This window comes from Odocoileus virginianus, chromosome 24 (assembly GCF_023699985.2).
Source record: "Odocoileus virginianus isolate 20LAN1187 ecotype Illinois chromosome 24, Ovbor_1.2, whole genome shotgun sequence".
NCBI lineage: Eukaryota > Metazoa > Chordata > Mammalia > Artiodactyla > Cervidae > Odocoileus > Odocoileus virginianus.
In genome coordinates this window covers 37,746,420-37,763,932 of record NC_069697.1, presented here as the reverse complement: position 1 = coordinate 37,763,932, position 17,513 = coordinate 37,746,420, and the positions used below count along the sequence as shown (strand labels likewise).

General features: G+C 36.6%; 1 protein-coding gene across 1 annotated transcript in view; it reads right to left on the bottom strand.

Moving 5' to 3' along the window:
• SLC2A13 (solute carrier family 2 member 13) overlaps positions 1-17,513 on the bottom strand; it is a 450,742-nt gene that overhangs the window by 350,530 nt on the left and 82,699 nt on the right. The window contains exon 2 of the mRNA XM_070454573.1: positions 13,703-13,862. Coding sequence (XP_070310674.1) covers positions 13,703-13,862 — 160 coding nt within the window. The remainder of the gene's footprint in view (positions 1-13,702; positions 13,863-17,513) is intronic.

Sequence of the window (17,513 nt, the reverse complement as noted above, 5' to 3'; positions counted from 1 at the left end):
CCAAAGCAAGGAACATGGGTTCGATCCCTGGTCCAGGAAGATTCCAAACATCACAGAGCGACTAAGCCCATGATCCACAACCACTGAGCCTGTGCTCTAAAGCCTACAAGCTACAACTACCAAGCCCACGTGCATCAACTACTGAAGCCGCCATACCTAGAGCCTATGCTCTGTAACAAGAGGCCACTATAAGGCGAAGCCTACACAGCTCAACCAAAAGAATCCATAGCTCGCCACAACTAAGGAAAGCTTGCAAAACAACAAAGACCCAGCGCAGCCAAAATAAATAAATAAATATAAATAGGTAAAATTAAAATATTCAAATTAACTTTTTGGTAAAATTTGCATACAATAGAATGAGACGATCCAAGGGTTACCATTCTATGAGTTTATATATCTATGTGCATACATGTCTCCTTGTAATTACCATCTTAGTGAAGAAATATAACATTTCCATCATCCAAGAAGGTTCCCTCAAACCCTACCCCCTTCCAGTCAATCCCCATTGCCTTAGATCATCACTGGTTGAATTTCTGTCCCCATAGTTAATTTTGGGACTTCCCTAGTGGTTCAGTCAGTAAAGAATCTGCCTGCAGTGTGGGAGACCTGGGTTTGATCCCTAGGTTGGGAAGATCCCCTGGAGGAGAGTATGGCAACAGTTAATTTTGAATGCTAATGAATTTTATATGGAATCATACAGACCATACTCTTTCGTGTCTAGCTTCTTTCAATCATGTTTTTGAGATACATTCATCCTTTCTAATCCTTACCAGTCTCTCGTTGATTATTTTCACTTTATACTGTCTTGAAATCAGACAGTGAATTCTCGAACTTGTTCTTCAAGATGGTTTTTGGCAATTTTAGGTCCTTTACTTTTCTGTAAAAATTTTAAAATCAATTATCCATTTCAATGCATTCAAATGAATGTAAGTGGTGATGGTAGGCATCATAATCTTGAATTACATCATAAGGGAAAGCATTTAAGCTTTCCCCATTGAATATAAAGTTGGCTGCACATTTCTTCATAGATGTCCTTCACTGAATTCAAGAAGTCTCTTCCTTTCTAGTTTGCAGAAAAGGTTCTATCATAAACAAATGTTATTCTGTCAAATGTTTTCCTGCATATACTGAGATTGATCACTTAGGTTTTCCTTCTTTAAACAATTCAATATGGTGACTTCTACAAATTACTTTTCATGTGGTAAACAAACTTGACTTTCCTGGGAAAACTGTCTCCGTCAGTTTATATAAAAGATTTACTATTCTTTTATGTATCATCGGTTTGATTTTACTAATATTTTAAGTATACTTTCAATCCGTGTCTAGAATTTACTCTCCTTGTAGTAACTTAAGCCACTCCCAGACCTAGCAAGCTATGAATTCGAACCACTGTTTTTCCAAATGAATGGAAATCTTCATTACTACCAAAGGTGCAGCCCATCCAGAAGAAGTTCAATGTTTCAGCAGCAGGCAGCCCTTATGTATAATCTCTTAACATAAAATTTATTGGCACCTATTATGATACACTTTAATATTTAACATGTATGTATAACTATTGAGTATCCAATATGTGTCACTGTTAAATGTACCAGAAATAAAAAATAAAAAACTGGACAACTGAGGCAGGACTAATTTCATTAAAAAGTCCACAATATTAGTCATGCTGGCCTCAAAACCCAGCTGGGGAGTATTCCTTATATTTCTATCTTTTAAAAACTTTTGTTTAAGCTTGGAATATTTCTTTCTTAAATGTTTTATAGAATTCACCAGTGAAACCATATGGGCTTGGAGTTAGCTTTTCAGGTAGGTTACTACTAATGATTCAACTTAATAAACATAGTAATACTCAGATTTTCCACTTTACCTTATGTTGGTTTTTAGTAGAGTTGTGATTTGCAAGCAATATGCCCATCCCATCCTTATTGACACAAAATTGTTCAAAGTGTTCCCTCAACTATCTTTGTATCAATAGAAATGATGTGCCTTTACTCCTGAAAATGGTAACTTGTACTTTATCTTTTTAAGTCAGTCATAACCAGTTTACCAATTTTATTAATAATTCCAAAGAACCAACATTGTTTATTTTTTCTATTGTTCCCCTGCTCTGCACCTTGGCTTCTACTATTTATTATTTAATCCTTTCTGTTTTATTCAGTTTTAGTGTGCTCATATTTTTCTAGCTTAACATGAAACTTAGATCATTTGACTTCTCCATTTCTCTAATAAAATCACTCTAGCTATATATATTATGCTGTAAGCACAATTGAAGCTGTATTCAACAAATTTTGATATTTTATTTCTTTTGAACTCAAAATTATTTTCTCATTTTCCTTCTCCTGTCTCCTGAGTTACTCAGAACATGTTGCTTTAATTTCCAAATATTTGAAGCTTTTCTGGTTATTTTATTGATGTCTAATTTAATTCTGCTATAGTTAGAGAACACTCTAAGAGTCACTTTTAAAAATTGATTAACTTCTATTTTATGATTCAACATATGGTCAGTTTCAGAGAATGTCTGATATAAACTTGAAAAAGAAAGTATACATAGAAGCTGTCGGGTATGGCCAAAATGTCAACTATGGCTAGGCAGTTAAGAGTGTTTTCTAGTTTTTTTATAAACTTAATTTTTGTCTAGTTGTCTTATCAGTTGCTAAAAGAGTTAAAAATTCTCCAAATGAGAGCCTGAATTTGTCTACTTCTTTCTTTAGTTCTATAATATTTAAATTGTTTGTTGTTGTCATCGCTCAGTCATGTCCGACTCTTTTGTGACCCCATGGGCCATAGCCCGCTAGACTCCTTTTGTCCATGGGATTTCCCAGGCAAGAACACTGCAGTGGGTTGCCATTTCCTTCTCCAGGGGATCTTCCAGATCCAGGGATCAAACCCATGTCTCCTACATTGGCAGGCAGATTCTTTACCACTGAGACACTAGGGAAGTTCTTAAAATGTGATCAAATATGCAAAATAAAATTTCCCATTTTAATCACACTTAAGTGTACAGATCCGTAGCATTGAGTACATTCACAATGTTGTAAGATCATCTGCTAATTTTCGTTTATGGATTTTGAAGTAAATTATATGTTCTTTGTCATTTTTAATTCTGATGAACTGACTCTTTTAGCATTATGAAATCTAAATCATCTCTGGTAATACCACACTCGAAGTCTACTTTGTGTGCTTAACATAGCCACATGAGCCTTCTTATACTTGCTGTTTGCACAGTCTGTCTTTTCATTTTTAACCTCTCTACGCCATTTTATTTAAAGTGTATGTCTTTTGGACAACATAAACCTGTGTCATGCTTTTTATGCAAAATGATAATTTTTTTACATTTAATGTAACTGGTGCTGTAATTGGATTTTAAGTCTACCATTTTGCTATCTGCTTTCTATTCGTCCCCTCAGCTATGTAATCTTTTCTTGCCTTTGTTCAGATTATACAAATATTTTAAATAATTTTATTTTAATGCTTATAATGACTCCTTAGCTGTACTTTTTGTAATCTATTCCAGTGGTTGTTTTCAGGATGAAACATGCATCTTATCATTCTACCTAGAGATAAAATTGTAACTCTTTACAAACATGCATAATTCCGTTTACTGGGCCCAAATATTTTGCTATTGTCACCATATACTTTATAATTTACATACATTACAAATTGTACAATACATATAAACAATCGTATCTTTCAAAGAATTTGAGAGATGAAAACAATAAGGTTTTTGGCCTCTTATGATAGTCACTATTCTATCTCCCTCCTATAGGGGAGTTTCACCTAACGTCATTTCCCTTCTCTGAAAAATTTACTTAGCATTTCTTACAATGCAGGAGGTCTAGTGTGAACAGATCTTCCTAATTTTAGATTATCTGAAAATGTTTATAAGCATAATCTTGGGGTTTGTCTACCTTGATCAATTTTTTTTCAATTATGGGTCACACTTTCTGTTTATCTGCATGTCTAATAATTTTTAATGTGTTCTGAAAATGATAATCTCTGAAGACTCTAGATTTTGTTCTCTTCTGAAGAATACTGACATTTTTTATCAGGCACCTTCTATCTGTGGAAGCTTGGTTATACACTTGTTTAGTGTAAATCTGATTTCAGTTTTGACTTGTTCTTAGGAGAAATTCCTTAAGCATACAAGGCTTTATGCCTAAGGTATGCTTCTAAGATTTCAATGGAAAACTCAAGGTGTTGGCCCCTCTAACCTGGTAGGTTTCAAATTCCAAATATGTCCTTCTTCCTATGGGCAGGAAATAAAATCTCTCTCATCTTTCACCACCTTTTAACTATTGTTTTCTGTAGGCTCCATGGAATCTCCCTTATAATATTCATAGTTCAGGGATCTATAAAATATTTGTAGCAAATTAATACTCATATTTGGAGGCTTCTCCTATATGGGTCATTTTCTTCCTGGATTTCCCCCTCAAATTTCACCTGCTCTGGCCACCCCAAACTCTAGCCACTGTAGGACAATAAAACTGCTGCTTTCTAGTTAAGTTCTCACTACCCAGTATCATGAATTGAGAGTTGGTAGCTCAAACGGTAAAGAATCTACCTGCAATGAGGAAGACCCAGGTTGCATCCCTAGGTTGGGAAGATCCCATGGAGAAAGAAATGGCAACCGACTCCAGTATTCTTGCCTGGAGAACCCCATGGACAGAGGAGCCTGGTAGGCTTCAGTCTATGGGCTCACAAACAGTTGGACAGGACTGAGCAACTAACACTTTCACTCAGATAAAAAGTCATAGGTGTATACCTCACCATGAACTGTTCCCTACAAGGACCAAATGCCCCTTCAGTTCCTTGGTGCTAGAGCTCTCCAGTGTTTTAAATGTTTTTTTTTTTAATTCTGTCTCTGACTTATTTATAATGGTTTTCTTCAGTGGAGGTTAGTGTTATGCAAATTAGTCTCATTAGCAAACTATATTAACTTTTTACCCGGAAATTTCAGATAGTTGAATGTGAGGTGATTTTTACTGCTAGCTTTATGCAAGATAGGGACTCAGTCTAAGATTTTTGGGAGAGACAACAGCAAACAAAACTTAAGAACATTTAAGAGCTATTAATTCATTTGATTCTCACAATAACACTGAACAACTGCTGAAGCATTCGCTAAATGAGGATATAAGTGCTTAGATGAAGCAATCCATGTACTGTTAAATCAAGTCTCAAGTCTATACTATGCTACCTTTATGATAAACAGTCATACATCTTCTATCTGAATTCTGTCAATAATATAATTACAAACATCTTTAACATATTTACTTGTAAACAGGCTGTTAACCAAATTCATCTATCTTAAAATGGCCAAGAGTTCTCTCTCCAATATATGTGCTTAGAAATATAATCCTCTTTTAAATATGATTCTGAAAATCATCTTATGGACAGGTTTTTAAATTATAAAATATTATGAGGGAGAGAACTTCATAAATTTTTTTCATCTAAAGTAATGCTAGTTTTTAAAAAATTATTTTTTAAGACTGTCAATAATCAAAGTGAACTCAAACAAATGTGAACAACGTTACTGTTAAAGAGAGCACAATGGATTCAAAGTTCTATTCATATTTAGAAGTGGGAAAGTGGGAAAACTAGCCTTCCCACTTCACTTTCAAACACCCAGATAGTAACCATGGCCCTCCCACTAGCCACTCTGAAATGCCCAAACAAGATTGGCTCTTTCATACCACAGGGCCTTTAGAAATTATATTTTACCCAGAGTCTCCTTCTCCCTCATTCTGTCTGGTACTCTTCTATTCATAAAAGACTCAGCTCATATAACATTCTACTGTTAAGGTTAGTTATTCTCTCCCCTTGAGAGTTCCCATAACACTATGATTTACTTAACATGTCAATGAAAAGTCTCTCCTTCACTAGTGTGTGAGGTGCTTGATTGATTAAGAGCAGGTACATTTCTGTTTTGTTTTTTTTTTAACTTTTTATTTTGTACTGGGTAACAGTGTTGTGAGAGTTTCAGGGGAAGAGCAAAGGGACTCAGACATACATACACATGTATCCATTCTCTCCCAAAACCCCCTCCCATCCAGGCTGCCACATAACACTAAGCAGAATTCCATGTGCTATAAAATAGGTCCTTGTTGGTTGTTCATTGTAAATACAGTATTGTGTTCATGACCATCCCAAACTTCCTAACTAGAGCAGGTACATTTCTTATTGATCTTTCCACATCTAGTGCCAAGTACAATTGAAGTATATAATAGGTACCAAAGTTTTTTTTGAATGACTGAATGATTTTCATACTAACCGACGTCTCCAAGAGTATCATGTCAATACTTCACATCAATATTCTGGCAGTATTCAACAGGTTCCCTAAACCCATCCACGAGCCAAGAGCTCCATAAATTCTGGACATGATTGTTATCTTAGTCATTGACTCACATTATGCCATGATTTGCTTAAAAAGTATTAGCTTCCCTTTGCTTGTAAGGGGAGGCAACCTCCTCCGGGATTCTTGCTTGGAAAATTCCATGGACAGAGGACTCTGGTGGGCAGCGGTCCATGGGGTCACAAAGAGTCAGACACAACAACACACACACAAACACAAAACCTCCAGCCCAGAATTCACGACCTCTACGGTCTGGCTCCAACCTACTGCGTACATTGTCACTTCAACTTAAAGCCTCCTGATCCTGCCTTCATCCATCCTACATTCTGCCACCATTTTCACCTCAGTCCCCATAAAGTGAAGTCACTCCGTCATGTCCACCTCGACCCCATGGACTGTAGCCTACCAGGCTTCTCCATCCACAGGATTTGCCAGGCAAGAGTACTGGAGTGGGGTGCCATTTCCTTCTCCATTTCATTTTCTTCAGTCCCCATGAATCCTACCAATTCTTCAAAGCTCAGCGTAAGTCTCACGTTGTCCATGAATCAGCCTTGTCATTCTCCAGAAAAAAATCTAATATAGATGTAACTAGCACTAATACTTTGTGCTTTCATTCATCACCTTTATGACCTCAAATTTTCCTTCTACAGCTGAAAAAAGGAAAATAAAAGAACATCACATGAATGATGAAACATACAAAAATACCCAGCACATTTGGATACTCTGCAAATAGTTGTATATAGTCTACTGAGGTGAAATAAGATAACTGTAATATAAAAATAAATAAATTGGAGAATCAGTAAAAGCCAATATAAAGGAGAAGAATTTAGCCCTTCTCTATATATACCATTATTTTTAATATAAATCACATGATGATTTATGTATTTGTAAATAGAGAAACACTAATTTGAAAATCAACTCTGTCCAAGAGAGAAGAACAAAGAATGTTCTGGAATGCAGAGAGGTATATTATTGTGAGGGAGGTGAAGTCTCAGAGACTCAGAAACCACTTCTCTTTCTCTTATTTTTATGGTCAATAAGAAATGCTTACAATTAACAATCTTGCTTTTCAGCTATCTGCAAAAGGTATCCATTCCCCAGCAGAAATTAATGAATTGGCACTTTGCTTTATAATCAATATCTCTTTAGTTTGGTTAACAGTCTCTTCCCTGGAGCCCAGTCAATTCTACCTTAGTTCAATAAACACTTACTGAGCAATTACTATGTTCCAGGCCCTTTTTTAGACCTAAAACTCAGTACAAGGTCAATGATATTAAAAAGCTCCAAAGTGAAATAAACAGAATAAGCAAATGGTTCAAAATTGTACAATCAGTATAAAAGTGAAGCCACATACAAAGCATTATGAAAGGAGAAAGGGACAAAAACAGATTCACATGACGTAGAAACAAAGATTTAAAGGAGGAATAAGAATTGAACCAGTAAAGCAGGACAGGGTAGAAAGACTAATCAAGGCAAAGTGAGCAGAAGAAAAAACAAACACGAAAAACAAGATGTGACTGGTGTATAGAGTTTACAGGCATAAACCTATGTTGTATAAAGAAGGAGGAAAGGAGATAGCAATAAACTAAACGATCTAGGAAAACAGACATTGATTGGATAACAAAAAACACTACAAGCTGTGATAGACTGATTTCTTTCTGTAGGAAATGGGGAATCTCTGAAGCAATGGCACATCCAGATAAGTATTTTAGACCAATTCTGGTGGTGGAAAGTTCACTTTACTATATGTTTATAGAGTGCCAAACTTTAAGTCAACAATTAAAATGGAAAACCTTTCTTTGCCTGAGGGTAGTGACTACATCTCACCATGCTCAATAAGCACAATTTAAAAATATTAGCACAGAAAGGGGCAAACAGTGATAAAACTTCCTATCATAGGTGTTAACTACCAAAATAACTCTGTCATCTTTATAAGTACTATATCAGATAAAAATTAAATCTTTCACAAAATGATTAGTCTACAGGGAAATGCAAATCAAAATCACAACAAGATGCCACTTCATACACACTGAGATGACTAGAATGGAAAAAGAGAGATAATAAACATTTATTAGGACATGGAAAAACTGGAACTCTCACACACTGCTAAATGGGAATGTGAAATAGAGTAGACCGTGTGGAGGACAGTCTTACAGTCCCGCCAAAGGTAAACATAGTTACCATATGACCTAGCAAGTCTACTCCTAGGTATACACTTGAGAGAACCGAAAATGTATCTCCATCCTGAAACCTGTACACAGATATTCATAGCAGCATTATTTTTAATAGCCAAAAAGTAGAAATCACTCAAATGTCCATCAACAAATGAACGGCTATCTAATATGTGATATATCCCATTGTTATTGTTGTTTAGTCACAAAGTCCTGTCCAACCTTTTGAGACCCACGGACTGCAGCCCGCCAGATTCCTCTGTCCATGGGATTTTCCAGGTGAACTGAATGGTTTATCAATTATATTTCAATAAATCTATCTTAAAAGACTGAATCTTTATTGATACTTTCAAAAACCTATTTCCCCTTTCCTCATGGAACCCAATGAGGGTGCAGTATTCTTCCCAGTATAGAATGTATGATGACACTACAGTGTTAGAAAAATATCAATCTTCTGCTGCTGAAAATTCTACTGGCTAGAAAAATATCAGTCTTCTACTGGTCAATCTTCTATTGGCAATTCCAGACAAGTTCATTCTCCAGCAGTTCAGCAGAAAACAATTTACATCTAAACAATAAGAGAATGGAAGCACTGACCCATCAGGCAAAATATGGTGATTTATTTTAGTTTTTCAACAAAAACTTCTGAGAAGTTTCTCAGTCAGTTTCAACTTCTGCATATCTTAATTTGATTCTTATCATAAAGATGATCAGTAATCACATTTTAGCTAATAAACTCTCAGAAGCTGAATGAGGGAAAAGGTGGGTAGTTATCAAGTGAAAAGAACAGGCTCTAATTTATGTCATCTAATAACCATGTTGAATGGTTTGCTTGGAAACAAACCGAGATCGTTCTGTCATTTTCAACACTGCACCCAAGTACAGCACTTCAGACACTTTTGTTGACTATGAGGTCTACTCCATTTCTTCTAAGGGATACCTGCCTACAGTAGTAGATATAATGGCCATCTGAATTAAACTTGCTCATTCCCATCCATTTTAGTTCACTGACTCCTAAGATATTGATATCCACTTCTACCATCTCCTCCTTGACACATTCAATTTACCTTGATCCACAGACTTAACATTCCAGGTTCCAATAGAATATTGTTCTTTACAGCATCAGACTTTACTTTCACCACCAGAAACATCCACAGCTGAGCATCGTTTCCATGTTGGCCCAAACACTTCATTTTTTATGGAGTTGTTACTGTTAATAATGGTCCTTCTCCAATTACATACTGGACACCTTCCGACCTGGAGGGCTCATCTTCTAGTATCTTTTCTTTTTGGCTTTTCATACTGTCGATGGACCTCTTCAGGCAAAAATACTGAAGTGAGTTGCCATTTCCTTCTTCAGCAGACCATGTTTTGTCAGAACTCTTCCCTATGATTCATCTGTCTTAGGTGGACATGCATGACATGAATCATAGTTTTACTGAGTTACACAAGCCTCTTGGCCATCCTAAGACTGCAATCTCAAAAACAACAGAATAATCAAGGGTCGTTTCCAGGGTAAACCATGCAACATCACAGTAATTCAAGTCTGTACCCCAAGCACTGATGCTGATGAAGTTGAAGCTGACAAGTTCTATGATGACCTAAAACACCTTCTAGAACTAAGAAAAAGATGTCCTTCCCATCACAGGGGACTGGAATGCAAAAGTACAAAGTTAAGGGATATCAAAATAACAGGCAATTTTTGCCATGGACTACAAAATGAAGCAGTGAAAAGGATAAGAGAGCTTTGTCAAGAAAACATGTTGGTCACAATGAACAGCCTTTTCCAACAAACCAAGAGATGATTCTACACATGGACATTACCACATATGTCCACGTGTAGAGTCAACACCAAATGGGACTCTACACATGGACTTTGATTTTGGATGGTCAATACCAAAATCAGATTGATTATGTTCTTTGCAAGCCCAAGATGGAAAAGCTCTACGTAGTCTGCAAAAACAAGACCGGGAGCTGACTGTGCTTCAAATCATCAGCTCCTTACTGGAAAATTCAGGCCAAGTTAAAGAAAGTAGGGAAAACCACTAGGCCATTCAGGTATGACCTAAATCAAATTTCTTATGATTATACAGTGGAGGTGACAAATAGATTCAAGGGATTAGATCTGGGAGATAAATTACATGCAGAACTAGGAACAGAGGTTTCAAACATTGCACAGGAGGCAGTGAACAAAACCATCCCAAATAAAGAAAAAGAAATGCAAGAAGGCAAAGAGGATGTCTAAGGAGGCTATACATATAAGTTGAGGAAATAATATAAGCAAAAGGTAAGGGAGAAAGGGAAAGATACACCCAACTAAAGGTAGAGGTCTAGAGAATAGCAAAGAGAGATAAGAAGGCTTTTAAATTGAACAATGTGAAAAAAATAGAGGGAAACAAAAAAACTGGTAAGACTAGAGATCTCTTCAAGAAAACTAGAGCTATCAAGGGAATGTTTCATGCAGGATGGGCATGAAAAAGGACAGAAATGGTAACGACCTAACAGAAGTAGAAGAGATTAAGAAGAGGAAGCAAGAATTCACAGAACTATACAAAAAAGGTCTTAATGATCTGGATAACCACAATGGCGTGGTCACTCATCTAGAACCAGACATCTTGGAGTATAAATTCAAGAGGTCTTAGGAAGCATTATTAAAAACAAAATTAACGGAGGTGATAGAATTTCAGTTGAGCTATTTCAAATCCTAAAAGATGATGCTCTTAAAGTGCTGCAACTCAACAGGCCAACAAATTTGGGAAAACTCAGCAATGGCCACAGGACTGAAAAAGGTCAATTTTCATTCCAATCCCAAAGAAGGGCAATGCCAAAGAATGTTCAAACTACTGAAAAACTGTGCTCATTTCACATGCTAGCAAGGCTGTACTCAAAATCCTTTAAGCTAGACTTCAACAGTATGTGAATGGAGAACTTCCAGATGTACAAGCTGGGTTTCGAAGAGGCAGAGGAACCACAGATCAAATTGGCAACATTAGTTGGATGATGGAGAATGCAAGAGAATTCCAGAAAAACATCTACTTCTGCTTCATTGAGTAAGCTAAAACCTTTCTGCTTCATTGAGTAAGCTAAAAACTTACCAGGTGGTACCTGGTAAGTACCACCACTTTCACTGTATGCATCACAACAAACTGGAAAATTCTTAAAGAAACAGAAGTACCAGGTAAGTACCACCTTACCTGTCTCCTGAGAAACCTGGATGTGGATCAAGAAGTAACAGAACCAGACACAGAACAAGAGACTGGTTTGAAATTGGAAAAGGAGTATGACACGGCTATATAGTCACCCGGCTTATTTAAGTTTTATGAAGAGTGCATCATGTGCAATGCACTGGATTTCACTGGATTTGGCTGGATGAAACATGAGCTAGAATCTAGATTGCTGGGAGAAATAACAGCCTCAGATATGCAGATGATACCACTCTAATAGGAGAAAGTGAAGAGGAACTCAAGAGCCTCTTGATGAAGGTGAAAGACGATAGTGAAAATGCTGACTTGAAACTCAACATTAAAAAAATTTCAGATCATGGCATCCAGTACCATCACTTCATGACAAATAGAAAGAGAAAAAAGTATAAACAGTGGCAGATTTTCTTTTCTTGGACTCCAAAATCACAGCGGACATTGACTGTGATTAAAAGAAATTAAATGACACTTGCTCCTTGGAAGGAAAGTTATGACAAACCTAGACAGGTATTAAAAAGCAAATACATCACTTTACCAACAAAGTCCAGGTAGTCATAGCTATGGTTTTTCCAGTAGTCCTGTATGGATGTGAAAGTTGGAATTGACGTTTTTAAACTGTGGTGCTGGAGAAGATTCTTCAGAGTCCCTTGGACAGCGAGGAGACCAAACCAGTCAATCCTAAAGGAAATCAGTCCTGACTATTCACTGGAAGGACTAATGCTGAAGCTGAAGCTCCAATACTTTGGCCACCTGATGCAAACAGCCAACTGATTAGAAAAGACCCAGATGCTGGGAAAGATTGAAGGCAGGAGGACAAGGGGATGACAGGGGATGAGATGATTGGATGGCATCACCAATTCAATGGACATAAGTTTGAGCAAGCTCCGGGAATTGGTGAAGGACAGGGAAGCCTGGAGTGCTGTAGTTCATGGGGTCGCGATGAGTTGGACATGACTGACCGACTGAAACCAATTGAACTGATGATTGTAACAAGTTATCATCTCCCTCTTTCTGTTCTTCTACAGGGAAGAAAAGAAAGAGGAATTTCATGCTTCAATTTTCAGCAATCTCTCACTTTGTCAGAGATTCATTCCTTTAGAGGTAGAAAGTGGTTTCTCAGCATCTGCAGACAGAGTTAATGCTTTAAAGAAATGTGTCCTCTCTTTAATGGTTTCTGACAAACATAGGCACTTACTGACTTCTGTGAGTTTCCTCACATAACTTTTAATGAAACTTCATCAGTCTAAGTCTTTAATGACTCCGATTTATTGTGCCACTTACATACATAAGTTTAATTCCCTATATCCACACAGCAGTAATCTTTTTCTTCAGCTGTTAAGAACTAATTTCAATACTTTAAGCATGATGAAAATATGCACCAGAGTCTGTCTTGTGGAATATTTTATCTCCAGCACCTATACAGAGTATAGGGAAATTTTATTAAAAATTAAACCCCTGGAAGAATTACATGAATCTGTTTTTTGAATACCATGAAGTATATCAAAATCTCAAGCCCATAATATCTTAAGTTTTAACATGAGATTGTCTGTTTTACAAAAAAAGAAGACTGAATTCTCTTTCAGATCAGAATGTAGCTTCCTAAATCCAAAAAGGACATTAGTTATATCTGCAGTCCATAAATAGCTTAACAATCACTGATAAAATTCAAAAACTCCATGCATATTTATTGTTACATTCATTTTAAACAAATATTGCAAAATACCATACACAGTGTGAGAAATGTCACCCAAATGCTAAAAAATCCTGTAAATATCAATTCTTAATGATAGGTTCCTTGTCTACTATTAAAATAAATATCAGCTTCTGGTCCACTTTCAATTTTGCTGAATACCATCATGTATGAATTAGCTGTAATGATTCAAAATACCTAGTCATATTTTTTCTTTTCCATCATTTCTCAATTTTTCTTCTATCCCCTAAAGTCATAATTTATTTGAAAATTAAATGTAAGAATGATTACAGACCTCCATCCATCTTTCTGAAGATAACTGAAGGCTCCATCAACAACACTTGCAAAGAACTGTCCTCCTGTGATGAAGAGGGTATTAATGGTGACTAATCGACCTCTTAAATTGGGGGGTGAGACCTCAGCAATGTACACTGGCACCGTCATAGAAGCAATGCCTGTAAAGAAAGAATGAAAAGTAAGCATCAGACTTTCATTCAAGATTTCTGCTGTCACAGATATTAAGATAGACTAAGACATATACACACACACATATGGGGGCTTAGTTTTCTATTTTAAACAAAGGTTTACCACATATTTAAGATTTTGTTTATAACTAGTAACTACTGACTATAAGTTAAGACATGTTAAATATCAATCTATAAATATCATTTTTCATATTATCACTTGAAAACCCACAAATGAAAGTAATCCTAGAGATCTCAGATAACTTTGAAAGCATGTTTAAGTATCCTTTAAAACTTTATGAAGACCAAAAATAGGAAAATGCTCTCCAGATAGAATATAATCATTGAAATATTGTTAGTCCATATGGAAATGTAATCAGGCAATGGTGAGAACAAAAAATTATCCCCAAATACACATTAACTATTCAAAGTTATAGACACAACAAAACTCTTAATTTGTTTCCTAATTAGATGCCCATACATTAGATCACCTTACTCAATTGGCTAGATGTACATTTCAGAAAGAGCTTGCAATGGACAATAATTTGGGAATTTACAGTCTTCAAAAACAGATGATCTTAACCATAAAATAGATGATTTGGGGATAACATGTACTTGGTTATATCTGCTTTAAATTTTTTTCTATATAAAACTAATACAGTATAATCTATGGCAGCAATTCTCAAACTGCACTAGAATCAATGGTGTGGCTTTCTTTAAAAAAATAAGGATCTGTTCACCTCAACCACCCTAAACCTATTAAGTAGAAAACTACAGAGGTGGGAGATGAGCCTGTCTTTTAAAAATCCTCCAGATGACCCTGATGCTCACCACATGTTTTAAAAACTACAGTTCTATGGCATACAATTTTAAACCAATCCCAAATTATCTCTTAAAATAAATCTTGGTCCTGCTGGCCATATCTAGCTCGCTTCCCAGGGGCACTTCCAGTTTCCAGATATGTCTGGTTATTTAACCAAAATCTAACATCTAATCAATACTCACCAAAAGCATAGTGAAAACAATTAAGCAGGATTATCTAACATAATTTAATCTCTTTATACTGTGGACAATATAAATCAATGACCAGATGACTTCATAATATCAATGGGTTGCATAGTAGACCCATGTAGAATTGTTTTTAATGAATTGATCTTTGTAATGCCAAAAAATAGCCTGCTGCAATTGAAGGTAGCAGTGCTAATAAACCTGTTGCCATGCCTTTTGTGGACAAAGACTGCCGGGCTACAGTCCATGGAATGGGAAAGAGCTGGACATGACTAAGTGCCTGAGCACGCACTCACATGCTTTCTGCACAAGGGCTGAAAAGGTGCTATTTACCACATTCTGACAACAGGAGACATTTCTCTCTGGTTTCAATAGTTGCAACAGTTATGCTTCTCAATAAGTGATTTGTGTTTCCTTATGAGCATTATAAATCACATAGCCGTCTTTTATCTCCCCTTTCACGTAGGAAGTCAGTGAGGCTCACTTCACCAAGTGTTTTGGACTTCATGCCTATTTATTTTGTGAGTTAAATTCCTTCCCAACACCACAATCATCTCCAATCTTATCTATTTTAAATATTTTTTGCTATATATTTATTTGCTTTGTTCAAAGGTAGAATAATAAACATATCAACAAGACTTATTTAAATAGTACATATATCTACTTCTGGAATATTCACCGTATTGCTGAAAACTACTGGTAAATATTTATTGAATTTGCACACAAGTCAGAACATTAAGTCTCAGAACTATATATCTGTAGTTTCAACCAGTGTTATTTGCTTCTGGAGCATGTGCCAATATACAGCAACACTGAAAAGAATCATACGATTTTATGAGTTCCACAAAATAATAAGTATATATTAGCAGACAAAGTAAGAATAGCTTTTATAATTAAATCATCACCTAAACTGCTGAAAGTTTCCATCTGACTGCTAATCAATTTAATAGCACAGACTACTCTAAATTGGCTTTCATCTAACTTAGAAAGAGGAAACATTTGAGAGAGAAGAGCATGAGCCTAAAAACTGTGAAATCACATGAGGTTTTCTCAGGGGTAAACAGAGTGTGAAGCACAATATGTAGAGATGAGAGGCAGACAAGGCCCAAATCATGGAAGAAATATCCTTTAATCAACACATGTACAATGAATACTCGATCTGAGCTGCGTACTATGGTAAGCACAGTGGAAGAAGTGCTACAGGAGAGAGACATGCCTTCTGACTTCATGCTAAGGTTTATTGGGAAAAATGTGTTAGAACAAGCATATAGATTTCAAGTGCAATGGGTCTCATCACAGGAAAAATATGGGGAACAAGTGTGTGTGTCTGTGCTCAGTCATGTCCAATCCTTTGCAACCCATGGACTATAGCAAGCTGGGCTCCTCTGTCCATGGAATTTTCCAGGCAAGAATACTGGAATAGGTTGCCATTTTCTATTCCAGAAGCTCTTCCAGATCCAGAGATCAAATCTGAGTGGAACAAGAGTCTATAGCAAAGGGATTGGGTCCTGTCTGAGGAGTCAGAAAAATCTTGGATGAGGAGGTTGGTGGGTGGGGTAGAGGGTAAGGAGGGTGAAAGATACTTGAGACATCCAGACCCAGCTTAGATAAAGGCCTTGAGGCAGGAAGAGATGCATCCTGTTAAGAAGGGGACTACTTTTAGAGACATAAGCAGAAACCAGCCAGAGTATATGGGATCTGAGAGGCCGTATTGTTGTTTAGTCTTTCACAACCCCATGATCTGTAGTCTGCCAGGCTCCTCTGTCAATGGGATTTCCCAGGCAAGAATACTGGAGAGGTTTGCCATCTCTTCCTCCAGGGGATCTTCCTGACCCCGAAATCAAACCCGAGTCTCCTGCATTATAGGTGGATTCTTTACCACTGAGCCACCTAGGAAGCAGAGACCATATTAAAGGCTTGGTACTCAAAAGCCTTTGAAAAGTGTAACGGAGGAAAAGGCATAACCAGATGCATGTTTTAAAATGATCTTTCTGGTTGGAATATGGAAAACAGATTGCAGGGAAACAAGGAGTTCAGTGGCAGAAGTAGAGATTGGGTAAATGGAGAGATTCTAGAAGGATATATTCAGTATCTAGGATGAAGGGAATGTGAATGGAACTGTGAAGGGTGAGGAGAGGAAGAATTTGAGAATGACCTTCATATGTTCAAAATAAGCAACTAAGAGCATGATGGACACTTAATATGAAGATAAGGGTATTAGAGGAGACGCAAATTTGTATGGATGATAAGGTCAAGTTTTAGATAGTCTGAATCAGAGGTGTTCTGTGAAATAAACAAGTAAAGAACAAGTAAAACATTCTGTAAGTGTGCTGGAAATACAGGTTATTTACATGTAAATGTTCCCAGCCTCCTCTTTTTGCCTATTCAAATAAGAGTCTTTGCCAAACTAATCTTTCCTTCCTCTCTCATCTTCAAGGGAGAATTTGGTCTTTGCCAGCCAAGTTCCTGGGCAGTTATCATAATAGGCAAAAAAGGATAGAGAAGAAAACATGGGCCAAACATGGTTTGTAAGAAGATCAAATGAGAAAAAGTCTGCAGGGAGTTGTAAGTGAGTCTCAGGGTCAATATGGAAAATTGGGAGCACATAACACAGGGACTAATTGAGGTTTGACT